Source organism: Colobus angolensis, unplaced genomic scaffold (genome assembly GCF_000951035.1).
Source record: "Colobus angolensis palliatus isolate OR3802 unplaced genomic scaffold, Cang.pa_1.0 Scaffold5, whole genome shotgun sequence".
Lineage (NCBI taxonomy): Eukaryota > Metazoa > Chordata > Mammalia > Primates > Cercopithecidae > Colobus > Colobus angolensis.
The window spans coordinates 30,702,004-30,726,153 of NW_012118487.1; the positions used below are offsets into that span (position 1 = coordinate 30,702,004).

The window sequence follows — 24,150 nt, forward strand, 5'->3', positions numbered from 1 at the left end:
CTGTTAATAAAAATGTTGACTACTACATCAACAGGAATGCCTATTGATTCCTTCCTAGTCTTCTCCTGCTTTTCCCCACCCTTTTCATCTTGCTGAGCCATCCTTTCAAGACGTTCACATTGCCCTATCTTATGAAAATCAATTTTCTTATTTGCTTCTTACAATTCTCTGCTCTACATATCACAAAATGAACATAACACATAAAACAAGGATTCTCCTCAGGAAACTGGAAGAAAAAAACTTGAATACTTAAAACATTTTTTTAATGTTCCAACATATAAGCATATTGGAAAACAAAAACTGCTGCCCAAGAGTCTTCATGGCATAAATCCTTTCTCCAGGTTGTATCCAATCACAGCTTTTCAGGGGGAATACATCAACTCCTTTAAGTCTGTAAGTTTGAATGTAACATTAAAACTAAATTTGAATTGCAAAATTATGTGGGTAACTGAAATCACTGATTTAACAAAATCTAGAAATGTGGATATTTTATACCAGGAAATGGCAGGCATGTTTTGAGTTGCTCCTTATTTTTCAGTTTTTATGTTACTTCACTATCTCCTCTGTTGAAATATTTGACAAAATGTTAAATTAATTACAATCTTACCATTGTTGTTTCTTGAATGGATCCAAAACTGTTAATAAAAATGTTGACTACTACATCAACAGGAATGCCTATGAATAAAAATTAAGAATATATTTACTAGCTGTAAAAAGCTTGGTCAGAGTTATCATAGGTTTTTGGTTTATACATTTAATTATCATATTTTTTCCAATTCATATGGAATGCAAAATCTAGGTCTCAGTATAACATGTTCATAATTACTATTAACTTATTTTTCTAAATAGGAATCATAATACAAATAAAATATGAGTTCAATTGTATTTTATAATGTTCTTTTTTTTCAGGAAGAATTATGTCTTAAATTGTAGATACTCTGCAAAATACATTTACCTTTAAATCTTTTTTTAAATTGCCCTAATACATTTACTTTAAGGAACTAAAAATTATTCTTTAAAAATCATTTTGAAAACAGGGTTTAATTTTTTTCCATTTTTCTAATTAGTTCAAATTCTTACTTTAATAGGTAGAACAATAAATTTGACTTATAATTATTACATTTTAATTTTTAATTCATGAAAATGTAAAGCTAATTGGACACATAGCAGACTCATTATAAAGATTTTTACCTGACCTTTTGAAAAATAATTAGAAAGTTCATGGAGTGAGAACTAAGGTATAACATTGCAAATTTCTTTCTATTTTTTTTTTTTTCAACTCATTGTGGCTGCTGGTTGGGCTAACAAAGGGAAAATGTGAATTTAGCCTTTTAGCCACATAACCACTAACTGATGAAAAACAGGTGGTGAATCAATATGTGGTAGACATGTGACAACCCAGACCATGGCTGTCGTTGAAAGTAACTGAATAGGTCCCGGTAATGAACAAAAACCCATTTTTACAACACAGTTGTATAACTTCAGTTGACTAGAAGCAGCTGCAGACTTGTTTTTTTCTAAAGGCAAAAAAAAAAAAAAAAAATCAAACCTTATAATGTTAATCTGATCTACATTAATACCTGTCCTTAACCAGCAGCAAGGATTATAGTTTTCCAGAGGAGATTTTGCTCATATAGCTTTTTTCTAATTCATCAAAAGTACAAAAAAGGTCTATACAACTGTACAATCTGCTCTTGGCTTATTTTATTGTAAGCATGGTCTTGGTTTTTAAAAGGTGTGATAAATGGTAATATCTAATTGGAATAGAAATAATCTATGTTGTAGAATACATCGCCGCTTTTATTCACAAAGCCAACATGCTTTTAAAAATCACACAGCCATCATTTTTTCAGCAAAAGAATAGAGAGAATTTTCTATTAATGTGAAATACTAACAAAATGTAAGAAAGACTCTAAATATACATCAGAACTGTTCTCTTTCCCTAAATAAGAAAATCATCATTCTGCACATTATAACTCTGGTGTCTGTGAATGAAAGCCAAGTCTACTTCCAGAGTCTAAATTTTAAAGCACTAAGGTTAAGAATAGTACTTAGCAAACACATTACAGAGGTTAGCCTATTAATTCACAGTATATCCTTTTCTGAATTTTTAAAAACAGGTAACCCATAAAGCAATGAGAATTCATATTTTACTTATCTTTGGATATTTTAGGCATTGAATTGCTCTGAACTTAAGGACATTTTTGTTACATATCACTTTAAAATCTTACTGTTTTGAATATCACAACGCATATACATATAAAATATCACAAAGTTCTATACATATAAAATTAATTTTTAAACAATAAAAATGAAAATTTATATGGGAGAGACAAACCTTTGAAGTTTGGTCTTATCCTGGGATCATAACTGACCAATAACCTGTTCAAGATATTGCTAGTGGAGTTGGCAGGTACTCGGGCAAGGTCCTCTGCTGACTGCTGGCTATAAGAGAGAGAAAAATCCTGATAAGTAGTTATAAATAGCAAACAACAGAAATGGGTAATTCTCATTGGGAGAAAAGACTGCCTTTTTGAGACAAATCCACAACTATAGTATGGCTTTTTCAAATAGAAATAGAGACTAGTAAACATTGTTAAAAACCCAAAAGGCATCGTTATTAAAATACATATATATATATATATATAATTTTTAACAATTAACTTTACTAAATGTATGAAACATTGCTCTAAATACTCCATGTTACCTTCTATAAAATAAAATTCAGGAGACAGCTTACTTTTCTGAAGCAACCTACCATCGAAATCTAGGTAAGTAAAAATGAAATGCACACAATGAGAAAAAAAAAACAGCAAAGAACATTTTTTGAAAAATGTGTAATATTAACCTGCCAACACAAAAACGATCTGACCAGAGAGATGGTCTAAGAATTCATAAGACAATCATGCTGACATTTATAAAATGATATTCCCCAAGAAATACAGTGAACATTTTCCTCACTCAGTAAAATATGGCAGCCTGGGAGGCGGAAGGGAATTGGTAAAAGACGTTTCACTATTATCAGATCAATGAAACAAGTAAAATACTCTATATTATACAGAGCTGTAAGAGATAACTACCTATTGCTTTCCGGTATATATTTGTCATCAACTCTTTATTAAGAAGAGGAAAGTCTGCATTGTTTTGCTTTTTTAATTAACTTTGAATAATGATAAGTGACAAAATTGGTGGTTGCTTAAGAGCCCTTTTTTAGAAAGGCACTTTCTTGGAAGCCAAGGAAAACGTTTTGTTGTTTTTGTTTGGGTTTGGTTTATTTTACCCCTCATAAAGTCTTATGCATAATAATTTTTCTCATTACCTACACACACACAAAATCCATGACAATCACAAGGAAGAGTAAAACTCTACTTGGAGCACCTAGCACAGCATTTTCTGTATTGATATGATAAAAAGTCTCAATTTCACAAATTACATTAATTTATATGAAGGAAACTTAGATGCAACAGGCTTGGCTTTGTATTGAAACCAAAACTCTATCTATTAGGCATTTCTGAGTTAATTTTCATACAATCTTTCAATAAGAGACAACTATAGTAGGTGAGATATAACAGAAAAAAATGTATGAAATAATCTAATAATACTATGAATTGATACAGACAACTCTTTCAAACAGAAATTCAATCAGAGTGCAAAGCATTTTAAAAAATGAAAATCAATCAGTTAAACCTCCCAAAATCGCAGAGATCATACGGATTTTTAAAAACTGCTTCTCGTGGCTTTATTGGCTCCAGTGTCACAGCTTCATAAACTTGAGGGCTGGTAATTAGATTTTCCATTTCATTGCAGGTAAAACTATAACTTCCTTTCAGCCAGTTGTCATCCTCTATCAAAAGATGGAAAACTCTAAAGAGAATGAGGGTATGTGGGAAAATTGGATATTAGGATGCAAATTAGTGTTCAAACCTATCTACAAGTTTTCTCATTCAAAGGAAGAAAAAGAATTGATTGATTACAAAATACACTTGTATTGGATCAATTCAGAACTGCTATTATTGTGTCACTTCATATAAAATCCTTTACAAGTATATTCCTTCTAAACAATGAAAAGACAACATGAAGACAATTAACACTAAATTTTGTAGTTTAGAACTTTCCAGCCGATTTTTCCGCTTCTAGCTGTAGGCTGTGTCAGTAAAACTCATTCTTTAGCCCTTTCTCTCACTATCAAATTTTGTCCTTCTTCCACAGAATCAGTCTCTCTTCCTGGAGTATTGCAACCTCCATTCTTTATTGTACTAATCTAAACCAAACCTGTCCTTTTAAACTTCATCTTCTTTGTAAAATCTTGCCTCAATCTTCAACCTTACGCTAATGAACATGAACTAATAAATATATTGCTTGGCAATGATTTTGTAGCTTTTCTTTTCTTATCTATGGGTATATTACCAACTAGACAAAATGAAAACAGTATGATTATTGAGGGACTCATGGTTTCTATATATTTGTAGTTCCCTACTCTGTTTTGATAGTATTAAATACACATTGGTTCAAGTACTTCCAATCTGCCATCTCTTCTAGGTATATTTCAGCCTCATGTTGCCTGTGCTGTAAGGGGTAAGCAGTTCCACTCATTATTTCCAGAGGAAGAAGAGCATTTTGTCCTGGGGCACTCTCTTAGGAGAAATGACTTCCCCCACCCTCAGAATCTTCCCAGCATTGACCATTGCTGAACTAATTACTGGCAAGGAGGAAGAAACATTCATGATTGCCTCAGATTAATATTCTGGTGCGTAATGAATATTGGAGAATCAACCATTATGTCCACTACATTCTTTCATTTAATAGTCATGTTCATGCTATTAAACAGAAGAGATATTAACCACACAGAAAGCTGTTATTTCGAGGGAGAGAATGGTAGAAAAAAATTGGTACAAGAGTAAGAAGTAAGTAAATGGACCTGTAGAGTACATGGTATATAAAGAAACTAAGACACAGCAGGGTTAAGAGATTTTTCTAAGGTGGTAGAGCCAAGAATGAAACCTGCTCCATGGTAAGCCTGCCATAGTGTAAGTGAAATATTATCTGTCTTCTTATTACCATCCATACACATATTGCTTTAGGGCATATATATTTTACCTTGGGTTCTATTCATCTTACTAGGCATTGTTAAAAATCATTAGTACTGAAAATATAAATTGGCCCTTTCTATCAGTTCACTCTTCTACCATCTCCAAATGTTTTTGCAACTCTCCACAGTTAAAAGCAAATTCTTGTTTGTTAGCAACAAAAACTCAACATTGCTTGACAAAAATCTTTTGAAAATCAAACAAGCAAACCAAAAAACAAAACAGAAAAAAAACAAAAACAAAAACCCAGGGAATATACCAAATATTGTATGGCCCCTTTTCTTCTATTCTTATTTATGTCAATATATATTTTCATGTTTCAGCTGCAGGTAACTTGGCATGAATGTTTAATCAACAGTTCACATTTATTTGTATTAGAAATGAAGAGATGTTTTAAAATTTAAATAAAATCCCATGTAGTTTATATTCACATGCATGAATTCAGTGTTTTCCCACCTAAAAAAAGTAAAAATCATATTTTTAGCTTATCAATAATAAAATAACATTAAAATTATCTCTACAGACTAAAATACGTTTAAGAGATTAAATGGATATAGTCACTTCCTTCTAAAGAGTTAAAACAATTTGCATGCAACATACTTTCTTTTGTCTGTATGTTACTATACATATCCTTATAATTTAGAAAGTAAGTTAGTATTACTTACACAAAATAAACAGGAAAAAGGAGAGTTAAGTGATTTTAATTAGGTCACACACTTAATGCCTGCTTTGTTATTAAAGTCTTCATATTCTGAATCTCAGCCCAATGTTTTATGCATGTGACTAGGCTATTTTGTTTTATTTCAAGAAATCTATCAACAATTCCAATATATTAAAAAGCGGGATTTATTTCTTGGAAATATGACATTAATTTAAGAAAATAACGTATTCTACTTGGGCAAAGTGATCAAATGACTAGAGAAAATAGAGTTGCATATCAAAAGCCTTTTACAACCAGTTCTCTTTTGTTCACTTGCCTAAACTTGAACCAATGTCATTACTAATATGTAAAATTATGCAAGGAATGTGTCAGACTGTATAGCTGTATGATGTAATATTTTCCAGCACTGAAGGAAAAATCCAGAAAATTATTTCCAAAGGAGGCAACTCAATTTTCTATTAACTGTAGAACATTCTTCTTTTTTTACATGACCCTCCAGTGACCACAGTGCACAGTTTCATTTCAAAACAGGTGTGGATGAGTATGTTGTCTTAATCTTCTTGCTAAAACCAGAAATCTGAGTCTAAAGGAATTGTTTTATTTCTCCATAAGAGCTATAAATTCAGTGACAATTGTCAGAGGCCTTCTCAGACCTGAATGTAGTGTGGGGCTGCACGGTTTTCAGCTGGACATGAACTTAAACAAACACAAAGCCACAGACACAAGGGTAGAACAAGGCATGTAATATGTGTTGGTTGTATCATTTCTCACGCTCTAAGGCAGTGATTCTTTGCCTCTTTGTTAGACAACAGAGGTCTCTGAAAATCTGATAAAAACTCTGTACTTCCCTAAACAGCGTACACAAAGTTTGCGTTTCTGAGGGTCCTGGACCAGTAGACCACAGGTCAAGAAATTTTTCATGGAAACAGATCAATCATCCTCCCTTCTACAGCAAGCAATTCTGACTCTGGTATTATTGTTGGAGGAGGTTTTAGATGGAAGATTCCCTTTCTGAATACTTCACTAAAAGGACTCAGAAAGGAATTATATCAAAGTAAACAATATAACCGTAAATAGTGGCAACTGTGATGATATTAGTCATTATTTTAAAGCTGGTAACATCATATAAAGTGAAATGAGAAGACAATTTTTTTTTAAAGAGCAGGTATCTTACAGTAACAGAAATTAAACAAGTGTTCAGACAGAACAACAAAAAAAAAAAGCACCGTAATGGAAACATGTCAGCAGAGGGACATTGGAACCAAAACTGAGAGGGTTCCCAGTGGCCAAAGCTGTCATGATTTGAGCAACAAAATAAAGTAGTATTGTATTATAGTACAAAATAGAAATCTCGGAGTCCATACAGATAAAAATAAAAATTGAATAAATGGGGAAATATTAACAAATCACTCATGAAGAATTCCAAATAACTGCTGTAGATCTTCTGCTTTTTAATTGGTGGAAAATAACTCACCACTCCTTAGTGTGGGCTATGCATAGTGACTCCCTTCCAAAGAGTTCAGTCTGCAAAGTGCGGGGGGAAAGAGTAACTTCACGGCAGAGAAACTCCACAGGCACTCTCCTCAGCAGGTAATCAAGTTAACCTTAATCGTGATAAGCCATGTTGATAATATGGACCCTTGATACGACGTGATGAGAATCACATTTTAACCCTGTGGTCTTCCTCTCAAAACCACATAACCCAGTCTAGTCATGAGAAAAACATCAGATAAATCTCATTTGAAGGACATTCCACAAAATATTTGACAGGTACTCAGGTACTTTACAAAACTCTCACAGTCATCAAAAGTAAGTTAATGTCTGAGTGACTGTCACAGCCAAGAGGAGCCCAAGAAGGCATGATGACTATGTAACATAGTATCCTGGAAGGGATCCTGTGACAGAAAAAGGACTTAAGATAAAGACCAAAGAGATGTGAGTAAAGAATGGATTTTATTTATTAATATTCTATTAGTGTTAGTTCTTTAATTGTAAATAAATAAATAAGTAAAATAAAAATTACAAAAATAAAAGTACCATACTAAAGAAAAAGAAAAATAGAGAAAATTAGGTGCAGGGTATTTGGGAACTCTCTGTACTACCTTGGAAATTTTCCTATAAATCTAAAGCTATTCTAAAATAAAATGCTTATTTGAAAAAAGAAAAAAAGAGAGAGAGACCAGGAAAGGCACTGAAAGAGTCAGGAGAGTCAATTGTGAGCTCTCCTTCCAAAATCCACAGTCTTAAATGGAAGCAAACTATGTATATAATAATCATATAGAAGTGAAACCTCGATCATGTGTTAAGACCGAGGCTTATGAAAAAACACTGCTACTGGCCTGTAAATGTAAATGTATTAAAAGTTCAGCATTACACTTCCATCTGTATACAACTATTTTTAGATAATCAGATAAATAGATATACAAAGACAAACACTTTATGTATCCAGCTAATAAGTTAAATTGGTAGTTATTCATGAATACACATAACTGTGTAATTATTGTGGAGTGTTTTTTATTTTTGTGTTTTCCTACTTATCCTATAGTTTACTATCACCTCTCTTGACAGTTTCTGGATTTATTTTCCATTCTGTTTTCACAGATTAAACTGTGAACAGTTTTATGAATGCAGACAGTGAGTGATACCTTTTACAAGATTAGTCTAAACTTATTTGAAAAGAATGTGTTTATGAGTAGATGTGTATGTGTGTGGCAAAGTCTGTCATGTTATTATGGGCCAAGAGTCATAATTAAGAAGAGTGTTCTGCAACATTCATGTTATTTATCCCCTCAACTGGGTTTCAGGAACTGTTGTAGCCTGTGGAAACATTTTCAAATCTTCTCTAGCTCCAATTATACAATTACATCATTCATGGCTCAAAGAAAAAGTATTCTGCATAAAGTAGAAGCGTGTATTTGGAGAGATGCTGGATTTTGAATACCAGCAATTTGCAAATCTCATTGAAGGCTATCTGTTGGTCACTTTTAACTTCATATCACATGTGAGATTACTTATTCTATGAAAACCATGATAGAAGTATTTTCTACTTCTATCATATGTTGCTCAACTGTAAAATATTATACATTCTCACCACTTCTAATAGGTTTGCTATGCGCTCCAAAGCTCATGACATAAAGAATTAAACATCAATCTAAACACAATGTTTACTGTGCCATTACTTTCCATACTAAACAGAATAAAATTACATCCTGGCCCAGCAAGTACAAATCCATAGTTAAGACTTCTAACTCTGCAACCAACTGCAATGCTACTTAGCTTTTCTCAATTTTCCATATATAGCAAAAACTTAAAAATATTGCCCTCCTGGCCCAACGAAAATATCTATACAAAAAGTTACACACACACATATGCATACACACTAAAGTTGAATAAAATGTGGGTATAATTGAAAAACATGTCTCTTAGAGTCAAGAGATTAGTATTCTAACTCCAGATGGACTGCATGATTGCCACATGATACCGGGCAAAGCACTGACCCTCTGTGGGCTTCAGTATATTCACCTTTAAACCAAAGGTTAAATCAGGTGAGCTCTCAGAGCTCATTCCATTGACAATCTGATTCCACCTGTAGTACATGCTGCCGTGCCCCACCATCAAGGTCACCCCTCCAGAAATGAGCTTGCTACTGGGAATGTTGGGTGCCTACAGTTCAGAACTGAGTGTCTTCTGGAATAGCCTCCAGCTGAAGTAAGGTGTCTTGTCCTAGAGGCAGCCTATACCCAGTGACTTTGATAGGGGTATGTAAAGGTGGCTGGGTCCCTTTCTACTAATTGAGACACTGTGAAGAGCCATCCCATCTTCAGAGTTCCCAGTGGCATGGACTGATCACTCAGTTGCAACCCCACTGTTCCTGTGTTTAAGCCTGCTTTACTCCCTCTTAAGACATATTCTCAAAAGTAATTCCTTTTTTCATGCAAATTTTCATCTCAATGTCTCTGTCTCTAAAAGAATTTAACCTACAAACATCAACTAAATACCAAGTTTCCTTAAGGAGTTTTACCAGTTATGCAACCACCAGTATGCTAAATTTCTCTCTCACTTTAGTCTTTCCTTAATTCATTTAACAGTTTCTGAGAATTTCCTATGTGCCATGCACTTGCCATGTACTGGTTATGTGCTTGAGAATCAAACATACATGATCCTTATTCTGATACAAAAAATGATATTTAAAGCTGTGAGTTTAGATAAATTTGGTTATGGATTCTCAGGCTTGAAAATAGATTAGATTCAGCTGAGGAGTTCTAGAAACTACTGATACCTCACCCCATCGCCCATATCTAGATTTAATTAGTTTTGGATGTGGCCCAGGCATCAGGGTTTTTAAAAAGTTCTTCAGATGATTTTAATGATCAGAAGAATCACTTGTTTGAAAAGTGAGTTTATGGTTAAAAAAAAAAAAGACATGGAATTGAAATGTGAGGAATGACAACATTTAATGAGCAGATAGGAAAAGATAAGCCAATAATTCAAAGAATAAATAGCCAGGAAGAAGGGGTAAATCCAGCAGTGTGTGGTATCAACAGAACTCAAAAGAATATTTCATGGAAGAGTTGGCTAACAGGGCCAAAAGTTGCTGAGAGGTTGAGATGAGGACTGACAGCTTTCTATGGGATTTAGCAAAAGAAAGAACTGTTTTTCAGTTGAGAAAGAGGCGGAAGCTAGATTGGAGTTGATAGAATAGTGATAGGTGAAGAAATGAATGAGAGAGTGCATATGACTCTATTGAGAAGTCTGTTTCACTAGGAGTGATGTCCCCAAGACAGTGAAAAAGGAAGCCCTGGACTCTTCCTACCCTCAAGGACATAACAATGCAACAACAAATGGATCAATCTTCTTCGTGAGAAATTCTAAAACTAGTTGAGAGTCTTCTGTACCTCAGTTGAGTATGAAATGAGTCACATTGAACTCGTAGGAAAATAAGACATCCTCCAGCCCTAATCCCCACCCCTAAAACCCCAACACAGCATAATATAATCATGAAGGAGTCCTCAGCTTACAGTTTCTTCCTCTGGAGTGAAGCAGTTGGACCATACACCTAGCATCTCAGCTTTTGCATGTACCACCAGAGAGACTGTTTTCTATCTCTCCTGTCTTGGAAAGCTGATAAAACACAGCATACACTAGTACACTAAGCCCCTGATGACTACAGAGAAAAAAGTAACAGTTTGCACTAGCATGAAGACTTGCCACAGCTCCTCCCCAAAGCTCAGTGCACAAAAAGGAAGGGAAGTAAACCCTAGCTCCCAGCTTCTCCTTGAAAACACTTGAACCACATGTCTACCAGCCCAACTTTTTCTGGTGCTACTCAAGGTACTGGCTTTTCTCTCATCTGTCTCACAGCACTGATAGGGCCCAGTATACACTAGACCACTGAAGGCTACAAAGAACAAAGTGGTACTTTGAAAAGGTGTGCAGAACTCATCACAGATGCTACCCCAGCTCAACACAGAGTGAGCATGTAAAAAACACCAGAGCTCAGATTATTCTTGGGGAAGGAAAAGAGCTGGATCACAGTTCTGGCATTCCAACTCCTCCAAGAGCTACCAGAGGAATTTACTTCTACCCACCTTTCTTGGAGGATAGACAGGGCCTAACATACTCTGGACACCTGGGAGCCACTAAAAAAAAAAGACAATGATTTAGACTACCAAGAAGGTTTGAGAGACCCAGAAACTGGCCAGGTTGAATGATGAAGGTCTTCTCTAGCACAGGATCAATCTGTGGAGACTGGGAGATGTAGAGGTTTTTCTGCTGCATAGATAACAGCACAAAGTCTCAAGAAAAATAAAGAAACAGGCAAACATGATCCAAACAAAGGAGTAAAACATAACTCCAAAAACCAACCCCAACAAAATGGAAATATATGAATTATTTGACAGAAAATTTAAAATAAACAGTCATATCTTTATAAATAATAGAATGTTCAACATGCTCAGGAGAACAATGCACAAAGTACAAATTTCAACAAAGAGAGAAAATTTTTAAATGAAGCAGGCAGAAACCTTGAACCTGAATAATATAATAAACTAAAAAATTCAATAGAGAAATTCAGTGGCATGTTAGAACAAGCAAAAGAAAGAATGAACAAACATAAGGACAGGTCATTTAAAATTATCCAGAGCAAAAAAAGAAGAAAAAAGAGTAACGAAAACTTAAGGGTCTTATAAAACACTGTGATATTGTAATTTACAATAAGATATATATGTATTTGATCCTCATTCTTGTTTCCTAGAACCTGTAAACTCCTAAAACCTGTAAACACTCTGGTATGTTGAGTGTCTTCTGTATGCTAATAAGATGACTGGCAGTTCATGGCCCCTAGAATAGCCCCAGGATGGGGACTGGTCACCAGAAAGTTGAAACATGATTAGAGAGTTGAGATTTTCAGCCTTACTCCCACCCTCCAACCTTCAGGGAGGGGAGAAAGGTTGAAGGTTGAGTTGATCACCAATGGCCGAAGATTTCATCAATCATGGCCATATAATGATGCCTCCATAAAAAACCCAAAAGACTGGGTTTAGCGAGCTTCCAGAAAGCTGGAGACATACAGGACTGTAAAAGATGGTGTACCCAGAGAGGGCATGGAAGCTTTATGCCCCTACTCACATGCCTCGTTCTATGCATATTCTCCATTTGCCTGTTCAACTGTATCCTTTGTATAATTCCTTCACAATAAATGGGTAAAAATAAGTGAAGTGAAGTGTTTTCCTGAGCTCTGTAAGCTGCTCTAGCATATTAATCAAACCCAAGGACATGATCAGGGGAATCCAGATTTACGGTCAGTTAGTCAGAAGTACAGGACACAACCTGGGACTTGTTATTGGCATCTGAAGTGGAGGGCAGTCTTCTTGGACTGAGCCTTCAAGCTGTGTGATCCAACACTATCTCCAGGAAAATAGAATTTAAAAATAAATTATAGGGCAAACAATTGGTATTCACTGGAGAACTGACTGGTTGTCAGCTGAAGCAAAATGCCACACACACATCTGGTGTCAGAAGTATTCTACTGGAAAGTATAGTGTAAAAAAGACACTTAGGCTTTTACTACAGATTCCATCAAGCAGACCAAGATAGGCATTATGGGAATTACAGAAGAAGAAAAAAGGGAGAAATAATGAGGAAACTAATTCTAAGAAATAATGGCTAAAATCTTCCCAAATCTGAGGAAGGAAATGAACATCCAGATTCAGAAATCCCAGAAAGCCCCCAAAAAGATAAAGCTAAAGAATTGTATTAGTCCAGTTTCTCCAGAAAGACAGAACCAATAGGAAATACAGCCATACCCCAGACATATTTAGGGATCAGTTCCAAACCACCACAACAAAGTGAATATTGCCATAAAGTTAGTCACACAAATGTTTTGGTTTCCCAGTGCATATAAGAAACTAAATTGTAGTCTGCTAAATGTATAAAATAATAAACATACCTTAATTTTAAAATATCACTAAAAAATGCTAACAATCATCTTAGCTTTAAACAAGATTTCTTCTTTTTTTGCTGATAAGAGGGTCTTGCCTTGATGTTGATGACTGCTGACTGATCAAACTGGTGCTTGCTGAAGGTTGCGGTGGCTGTGGCAATTTCTTAAAATAAGACAAAAGTGAAGTTTGCTGGATCAATGGACCCTTCCTTGTATGGCAGATGTGTCTCTAACATGCAGGGCTGTTTGACAGCCTTTTATCTACGGAACATCTTTCAAAATTGGAGTCAATCCTCTCAAACTTCTGCTGCTTTATAAACTAAGTCCATGTAATAATCAAAATCCTGTGTTGTCATTTTGACATTCTTTTCAGTTATCTTCACCAGAAGATCTGAGTAGAATCCATTTTAGGAAACCACTTCTTTGCTCATCCATAGGAATCAACGCCTCTTCTGTTCAAGCTTTATCATGAAATTGCAACAATTCAGTCACGTCTTCAGGTTCCAGTTTTAATTTAAGTTTTCTTGCTATTACCACCATCTCTGCAGTTAATTCCTCCACTGAAGTCTTGAACTACTCAAAGTCATCCAAAAAAGTTATAATCCTGTTAATGTTGATACTTTGACTTCCTTTCATAAATCACAAATGTTCGTAATGGTATCCAGAATAGTGAATCCTTTCCAGGTTTTCAATGTATTTGGCCCAGATCCATCAGGGGAATTACTATCTATGACAGCTATAGCCTTACTAAATGTATTTCTTAGATAATAAAACTTGAAAGTCAAAATGACTCCTTGATTCATGGTCTGAAGAATGGATGTTGTGTTAGCAGGCATGAAAGCAACTCGTTGTACAATACATCTCTGTCAAAGCTCTTGGGCGACCAGGTGCATTGTCAATGAGCAGTAATGTTTGAAAATGAGTCTTTTTTTCATGAGTAGTAGGTCTTAATAGTATGTTTAAAATCTTCAGTAAACCATGTTGTAAACAGATGTGCTGTTACCCAGGCTTTGTTGTTCCATTTCCGAAGCACAGACAGAGAAGATCTTGCAAAATTCTTAAGGGCCCTAGGATTTTAGGAATGATAAACGGACATTGACTTCAACTTCAAGTCACCAGTTGCGTTAGCCCTTAACAAGAGAGTTAGCCTGTTCTTTAACTAGGCGTTAACTTCTCTCTAGCTATGAAAGATGGCATCTTCTTCCAGTATGAGGCTGTTTCATCTACATTGAACATCTGCTGTTTGGTATACTCACCTTCATCAATGATCTTAGCTAGATCTTCTCGATACCTTGCTGTGGCTTCAACATCAATACTTGCTGTGCCACCTCACACTTCTGTGTTATGCAAATGGCTTATTTCCTTCAACCTCATGAACCAACCTCTGCTAGCTTCCAAATTTTTTCTGCAGCTTCCTCACTTTTCTTAGCCTTCACAGAATTAAAAAGAGTTAGGGCCTTGCTTAGGATTAGGCTTTGGCTTAAGGGAATGTCATGGGTCATTTGGTTTTCTATCTAGACCACTCAAACTTTCTCCAACTCAGCAATAAGACTGTTTCACTTCCTTATCATTAATGTGCTATGAGAATGACACTTTTAATTTCCTTCTAGAACCTTTTCTTAGAATTCACAACCTAGCCGTTTGACAAAGAGGCCTAGCTTTCAGCCTGTTTTGGCTTTTGACATACCTTCCTCACTAAGCTGAATCATTTCTAACTTCTGATTTAAAGTGAGAGACATGCAGCCCTTCTTTTCACCTGAAAACTTAGAGACAATTGTAGAGGTATTAATTAGCCTAATTTCAATGTTGTTGTATCTCAGAGAATAAGAAGGCTTGACGAGGGGGAGGGAGATAAAAAGACAGACTCCCAGTTGTTCATACACCACATTTAGTAAGTTTGCACTCTTATATGGGCATGATTTGTGGCACCCCAAAACAATTACAACAGTAACACCAAAGTTCATTGATCACAAATCACTCTAACAGATATAATACTAATCAAAAGACTGAAATATTGTGAGAATTGCCAAAACATGACACAGAGACACAATGGGAACACAGGCTGTTGGAAAAATGATGCCAATAGACCAGCTCAATGCAGGGTTGCCACAAACCTTTAATTTGTATTTTTTAAAAAGGCAGTATATAGAAGATGAGATTTAATAGTAGTATTGGCTCATTCAATTAAAGAGGCTGAGAAGTCTTAGGACAGACTATCTGCAAGCTGGACACCCTGCAATGCCAGTAGCATGGTTCAGTCCAAGTCCAAAAATCTCAGAACCAGGGAAGGTGATGGTGTAATTCGCAGTTTGATATTGAAAGCCTGAGAACATAGATGGTGCTGGTATAAGTACCAGGATCCAAAGACCAGGGAGCCTCAAGTTCTGATGTCCAAGGGAAAGAGAAAAGGTTGTCCTAGCTCCAGGAAAAAAAGAGAAAGAGAGAAAGAATTCACCTATCTTCTGCTGTTTTATTATATTCAGGCCCCCATCCAATTGGGTAGTGTTCACCCACATAGAAGGCAGATCTTCCCTACTCAGTCCACCAACTCAAATGCCTATCTACTCTGAAAACACCCTTACAGACACACCCAAAGGTAACGCTTTACCAGCTCTCAAGGTATTCCTTGTTGTAGTCCAGTTGATATCTAATCAACATGCACATTCTAATGACATTGTCAAAAGCAAAGACAGAGAGAATTAGGAAAGCATCAGGCTAAAAGCCACTTGTCAACTACACGTGAACCTCCATAAGACTATCAGTGGATTTTTCTGCAAAAAATTATACATTCTCAAAAGGCAGTGGGATGATACATTCAAAGAGCTGAAAGAAAGAAAAAAGAAAAGAAACTCAACCAAGAGTACTCTACATGGCAAACTTGCCCATCAAAAATGAAGGAACAACTTTCCCAAGACAGACAATAGCTGAGGGAATTCATCACCACTAGATATGCCTTATAAGAAATGCTAAAGGGAGTTCCTCAACTTCAAATGAAAGGATGCTAAAATGTAAAACTTGTTGGTAAAGTTATATATAGTCTAATAAAGAGTATCGTATTACTATAATGGGTGATGGTTAAATTATTTTAATTTTGGTATAATTTTTTTTTAAAAAAAGAGATCTACTTTTGATTTAAGGGCACACATAGGCTGAAAGAAAAGAGATGAAGAAAGATGCAAATGTTAACCAAACTACAGCATGGGTGGCTATACCTAGACAAAATAGACTTTAAGTCAATTGTTATCATAGAAGACAAAGAAAAACATTACATAATGATAAAAGGATAAATCCACCAGGAAGATGTAACAATAATAAGTATGCATGCATCCAGCATAGGGCCACAGAAATTTATAAGGAAACATTGATAGAACTGACGAGAGTAATAGATTGCAATACAGTAACAGCAGGAGACTTCAATACCCTACTTTCAGTAATAGATGGAACAACCAGACAGAAAATCAACAAAGAAACAATGAACTTTAACAATATTACAGACCAACTATAAAAAACAAATACAGAACATTTCATCCAACAGCAGAAGAATTACATTTTTCTCAAGAACAGATGGAACATCTTACCAAATAGATCACATCTTAGGTTCCAAAACAAGTCTTAAATAGTTTAAGAAGACTGAAATTACATAAAGTATCTTTTTCAAACACAATGGAATGAAACTGGAAATTAACATCAAAAGGTAAGCTGAAAAATTCACACACATTGAAATTAACACATTTTGAACAACCAGTAGGCTAATGAAAAATATTAAAATTAGAAAATACTTTGAGACACAAAAAACACAACATACGAAAACATGTGATGCAAAAAAAAAGAAGTACTAAGAGGGAAGTTTATAATATAAGTATCTATATTAGACAAAAGAAGATATAACTCAAATATACAACATAACTTTATATTAATACCTCAAATAACTAGAAAAAGAAAAAAAATAAGCCCAAAGTTAGCAGAAGGTAGAATATATTAAAGACTAGAACAGGAAAAGAAATAACAGATATTTTAAAATGTTTTAAATAAAAAAGTTGGCTTTTCATAAATATTAACAAAATTTACAGCTAGAATAACAAAGAAGAAAGAAAATGCAAATAAATGAAATCAAAAGTGAAAGAAGAGGCATTACAACTGATGCCACAGACACACAAATGATTGTAAGAGACCACTCTGAACAATTGTGTACTAACAAACTGGATAACCTAGAAGAAATGAATAAAATCCTTGGCACAATTCAGTAAGACTGAATCATAAAGAAATAGAAAAGCTGAACAGACTTGTAACTAGTAAAGGGATTGAATCAGTAATCAAAACCTCCCAACAAAGAAAAGCCCAGGACCAGATGGTTTCACTGGCAAATTCAACCAAACATTTAAAGAATAAAAGCCAGTCCTTCTCAAAATCTTCCAAAAAATTAAAGAGGAAGGAACATTTCCAACATCTTTATGAGGCCAGTATTTCCCTGATACAAAACCAGAGGGAAAAAAAAGAACACATCAAAAGAAAACTACAAGCCAATATTCCTGATGAACAAAGATGCAAAGCTCCTAAACAAAATACTGACAAACTAATTGAATAGCACGTTAAAAGGATCATACACCATGACCAAGTGGGACATAAAACCAGGATACAAGGATAGTTCAACATACAGAAATCAATTAATGTCATAAACCACCCAAATCAACAGAATGGAGGATAAAAATCACATAATCATAATGGATGTATAAAACGCATTTGATAACATTTAAGATTCTCTCATGATTAAAAAATGCTCAATCAACTAAGAATAGAAGGAAATTACTTCACATTATAAAGGTACTATATGAAAAGCTCACAGCTAAAATCATTCCCAACAGTGAAAACTGAAAGCTTTTATACTAAGATCCAGAATAAGACAAGGATGCCCATTCTTGCCACTTCTGTTCATCATTGTACCTAGTACATGGAGTAATTAGATAAGAAAAAGAAAAGGAAGACATCCAAGTCAGAAATGAAGAAGCAAATTGTCTCTGTATGCCAATAGCATAATCTCTATAAAGGAACCTGTAAAGACTGCACACACACACACACAGTTAAAACTGATAAACAAATTCAGTAAAGCTGCAGGACACAACATAAAAACATCAATTGCTTTTCTATATACCAATAACGAACTATCTAAAAAGGAAATTAGGAAAATATTCAATTTGTAATACCATCAAAAATAGTAAAATATTTAGGAATAACCTTAACTAAGGTAATCAAAGACTTGTCCACTGAAAACTATAAAACACCGAAGAAAGAAATTAAAGACACAAACAAATGGAAACAGCCCGTGTTAATGGGTTGGAAGGCTTAATATTGTTAAAATGCCCATAGTACCCAAAAGGATCAGCGGATTCAATTTGATCGCTATCAAAACACCATTGGAAATTCACATAGAAAATTTTTACAAAACAATTCTAGAATTCATGTGAAACCACAGAGTATCCCAAACAGTCAAACAATCTTGAGAAAGAACAATGCAAGAGTTAAGTAATGTAGAACTACGCTTAAAGTATAAACTATGTTCTAACTGCCACAAGATTTTAATTTTTCTTTAGCAGCTAAACAAGCACTGGCCTCTCGGTAAGCACTATTAAAGCAACTGCAGCTCACTACCAGACACTGACTAACTGACCCCCTGTTCCACAAGCCATAACTACAGCTGTGATTGGATGAGAGACTGATTTCAGCAACTTTCTCCTGATAAGAAGACCACTGGCCATGGACTGGTTCTGAGCAGTTGCACAGAGGCAGCGCATTTAAGTGCCTACATGTCCCTATTGTCCCTACTTCACTTTTTTCTTTCTTCCTTCCTTCCTTCCTTCCTTCCTTCCTTCCTTCCTTCCTTCCTTCCTTCCTTCCTTCCTTCCTTCCTTCCTTTCTTTCTTTCTTTCTTTCTTTCTTTCTTTCTCTCTTTCTTTCTTTCTTTCTTTCTTTCTTTCTCTCTTTCTTTCTTTCTTTCTTTCTTGACGGAGTCTCTCTTTTTTGCCCAGGCTGGAGTGCAGTGGCGCGATCTCAGCTCACCACAACCTTGTCTCCCGGGTTCAAGGGATTCTCCTGTCTCAGCCTCCTGAGTAGCCGGGACTACAGGCGTGCGCCCCCATGCCTGAGTAATTTTTGTATTTTCAGTAGAGACGGGTTTTCACTATATTGGCCAGGCTGGTCTCGAAATTCTGACCTTGTGATCCGCCCGCCTCGGCCTCCCAAAGTGCTGGGAATACAGGCATGAGCCACCACCCCCAGCCCCTACTCCACCTTTTGACACAGAGAGCCTAACTGTAATACATTTAAATGCCAAGTCTCCACCCCAAGGTGAACATGGGATGCATGTAACATGTTTGCTTGCATACAACCTCCTTTCATGAATATTCAGAGTTCCTCCCACAACCTGCTAAATATATATACTTGGACAACCTGTTCAGCATAAATTTCTGTCTCAATTTTCTCTCCATCAAAAGTATGTGCTTTTGTTTTTTTCAGCTGGAGGCTGTGCTTCCTGCCTGCAGGTTGTAATCTCCTTCTTAAAATAAAGGTCTCCTTTCTAAATTTATAAATTGTGTGATTTTTAAGTTTATAATAGAAGAAAATAATATTTAGCCTTTAAAAAGAAGGAAATCTTACTGTATGCAACAAGACAGATAAACCTTGAGGACATAATGTTAAGTGAAATAAGCCAATCACAGAACGACAAATACCATATGATTCTAATTACATGAGATACCTAAAAGTCAAACCCATAGAAGCAGAGAGCAGAATGGTGGTTTCAAAAAGCTGGGGGTAGGGGAAAATGGGGAGTTGCCATTGAAGAGGTATAATGTTTTAATTATACAAGATGAATAAATTCTAGATATGTGCCTATACTTAATACTGTATTGTACACTTTAAAAATCTGTTAAGAAAGCAGATCTCATATTAAGTGTTATTGTCACAATAAAACTTAAAAACTTAAAACAACCTCTAGTGATAATCCTCCCAAAACAATCCACACTGTATGTATACATATAACATGATGACTTTTTGAGCTATTGCTCAAGTTAGCACAGAAAAAAATCCATCAAAAATTAGTTGGCATCTTTTTTTTTTTTTTTTTTTTTTACTGAACCAATTGGGTTATTATTATTTGAATTGTTTGCTTAGCTCTTACATGAAAACACAATTTAAATTCTTGGCTTTCTGTTAAGAAGAATCTGGCCCATGACAAGATAAAAAGTGAATAGTACCAGGATGAAATGTCAATGAATGTAGTTCCCAAATATTTCAACTTTAAAAAATAATAAAATTAATCTAGTTTTTTAACAACCCCCCCACCGTGTCCAAACCTGAACCAAAAAAAAAAAAAAAAGGTTGACTCCATGGACTCTAGAAAAGGAGAAAGACAGAGTGAAAACTAGAGATGGGTGTAGGGTTAAGAAATGTGTTGGCATTTCTCTTTTGATTAGACTGTAATGGAAAACCTAAGTATATTACAGAAGATGCAGTTGATGGAAAAACTTGAAAAAGTTAAACCCAACTTCAGATCCCGTCACCACAAAACAATACGCAATGCGATCTAAATCTCATCTGAATTAGCCTTAGATGAAACATAGGAGAACTTTCTCATTGTAAGCAGGGGAGAGGTGGGGTGAAATGGAAATATAGGGGAAATTGTGTGTCTGTTAGTGGAAGATTGAGTCAGATAGATTAAGTTTCCTCCTTACAAGTTTCAAGTTAAAAATTGAGAACAATGTTCTCATATATCTGCCAGAAAATAAGAGGCCTTGCATGAACACCTAGAAGATAAAATATGGAATATACTACATTGTATTTTAGAACAATTCAGAACATTATAGGTCACCAAAAATATATTATTTATATTTTATGTTATATATTAATGTGGCTGTTTTAAAATTTATTTTAAATATATTATGATATAGTATTCAGTACCATTAGTAAATGATTAATACCATGAATGATTAGTATCATCTATCACCTGTAATTTTCTGCATTTTTCTAACACTGCTTTTGGGGGAAAACATTCTTTGAATGCAGATTTTCAAGTGTTGATATTATTTGTCCCTTGTAGAATTCATACTTAGATAGAACTAAACAGTCTGAAGATTGCCACATGTAGATACCTTAATTCATTCAATAAATATTTAGTAAGTGTCTACTACCACCAGGCATTTCTCTCAGTCATGGAAAAATACTAGTAAACAAAACACACAAAAACAGTTGACAAAAACACACGAAAACAATTCATGGAATTTAATCCCAAATTCATAACAGTAATTGGCCACAGCATAGGCACCAACATTTTCTGAGTTCTCATTTTCCAAAGTGTACTATTCAGTGTCATAGTTTGTATTTGCTAACGTTCACATAACCGTTATCCCAGGTCTAGCCACATTTATGAAAAGGTGATTATTCCAATCTGAAGGTAAATGTCTTCATTCCCAATTGATTTCGGTTTGCTTTGCCTTCATTTTTTTTTAATTTAATTCTTGAATACAAATTAGAAACAATTGAGTCCATACTATGTCAGTGAAACTTCCAGCATTTTGTCTCTGTGTGTATTAAAATGGAAACGCTAACTCTAAAATATACATCAAAATACAAACGACTTAAAACAGCCAAGATAACACTGGAGAAGAACAAGACTAGAACAAGATACACCCTACTAGGCATTCAACCTTAGTAATAGTGGTGTGTGTTACTGGCACAAGACTAAACTAATATACCAGTGAGACAGAAAAGAGAAGCAAATAATTGATTTACAATAAAGCTACAACTGCAATTTACTAATATTGCACAAGGATTTTTCAATAAATGTGCTGTATTAATTGGATTTATGCCTATTTTAAAAATGAGTCTTAACACTGTCCCATATCATACAGAAAAGTGAGTTTAAACGGATTACAGATCTAAATGTGAAATATAAAGTAATAAAGCTTATTTCCAAAATAATCAAAATAAACTGATGTTCATTACCTTGAAGTAGAGAAAGATTTCTTAAGAGATGAAAGAATTAAAAATGAGTAACAAATCAGATTTTATTAAAAATAAGTTCTTCGATTCATCAAAATATACTGTTAAGAAAGCGAAAATGCATAAAAAAGAATGGAGATTTGTAGTACCTATATCTGATAAATAATTTGGCTAGAATATATAAAAAATGCCTACACATTAATAAGAAAATCAACATTGTTTAAAGTAGGCAAACACTTGAAAAGTCCTTTTGAAAAATAAATTTACAGGTGAAAAGGTCTTCAATAACATCAGTCAACAAGGAAATGCACATTAAAACTACACTGAAATATAATTATACCCACAGAAAACGGCTAAAATTAAAATGATTACCAATAATATCAAGTTTTTACGAGGAAATGGAGCAACTGAGACTCGATGATGGGAATATAATTGGAAAACTGTCCATATCTTCTAAAGTTCAATAAACATATATCCTATGATACAAAAAATTTTACTCTTGGATATGTGCCCAACAGATATGAATGTTTATGTTCAACAAAACTTGTATAAAAACGTTCATAACAGGCTGGGCAAAGTGGCTCACGTCTGTAATCCCAACACTTTGGGAGGCCGAGGCGGGCAGATCACTTGAGGTCAGGAGTTCGAGACAGCCTGGCCAACATGGTGAAACCCTGTCTCTACTAAAAATACAAAAATTAGCCAGGTGTGCTGGCTCATGCCTGTGATCCCAGCTACTCATCAGGCTGAGGCAGGAGAATCGCTTGAACCCAGGAAGCAGAAGTTGCAGTGAGCTGAGATTGTTTCACTGTATTCTAGCCTGGGTGACACAGTGAGACTCTGTCACAAAAAAAAAAAAAAAAAAGAAAAGAAAAAAAGAAAAAGTTAATAACACCTTCAATCATAATGACCCCAGACTGAAAACATTATGAATATTCAATAGTAACAGCTGAACTTCACCTGAACTCCTAGAATACTGAATGGTTAAAAAATAACCCCAATCTTCATGTTACAGGAAGCACCTTACTGCAAATAACTACCCTGCCCCATATGACCTAGACAAGACCCACAGATGACCCCTTGTTTGCCTATGATAAGACCAGATACAGACCTTCCAAACTTCCCATCTTTGTCTCATAAACAAGTAGCTGAGATGTTTGCCCTCACTGACCAATCTGAACTAAATGTTCACTAACTCAACTTGACCAAACTTTAGTTAGGTTTCTCCCTTCCCTATACGTCCCTCAATTTTCTTCTGCCCCTGAGGTTAAGCAGTCACTAGAAGGCATTCTCCTTTTATGAAAAAATGATTTTCGACTGGACACGGTGGCTCATGTCTGTAATCCCAGCACTTTGGGAGACCAAGGCATGCGAATTGCCTGAGGTCAGGAGTTCAAGACCAGTCTGGCCAATATGGTGAACCCCGTCTCTATTAAAAATACAAAAAAAAAAAAAAAAAAAAAAAAAAAGAAAAGAAAGAAAAAAAGAAAAAGAAAAAAATGATTTTCTAGTATGATCATCCTTATTTGCAAAGGGCTAACTCTCCTTAATGACCCTTCCTAAGAATCAGCTTACAGCAAAGAAAAACTGTCTCATCATGGCACCTGCTCATCCCACTCCCCAGCAGCTGGTTCCTTCCAGCCCCATTTATTGCTATAAAAGAGAAGCCCTTTCTGACCTTGGAGAGGCTAATAGATCTTACAATCAGAGCATTCTCTTATTGCAAAAGTCATTTTAAATAATGTCTCCTTACCTAAGTTTGGATTTGTCTTTTCATTTGACAGTAAAATAGATTAATATAATATATTTGTAACAATTAAATACTACACAGCAATGAAGAGAGAGGAACTACTCCTATACCAACAAGCATGGATGAAATCTCACAGATATGATATTGAAGAAAGGAATCTAGATACAACAGTATAAATTGTTATCACTCCATTCATATTATGGTCAAGAAGAGGCAA

At 35.0% G+C, this 24,150-nt stretch overlaps 1 protein-coding gene across 2 annotated transcripts in view; it reads right to left on the reverse strand.

The window, feature by feature from the left end:
* The window catches only part of GLRB (glycine receptor, beta), an 89,813-nt gene that overhangs the window by 44,848 nt on the left and 20,815 nt on the right, over positions 1-24,150 (reverse strand). For both annotated transcript variants that reach the window (XM_011959723.1, XM_011959722.1), the window contains exons 2-3: positions 2,339-2,445; positions 608-675 (exon numbers count right to left, since the gene is read on the reverse strand). In XM_011959723.1, coding sequence (XP_011815113.1) covers positions 608-675; positions 2,339-2,445 — 175 coding nt within the window. The remainder of the gene's footprint in view (positions 1-607; positions 676-2,338; positions 2,446-24,150) is intronic.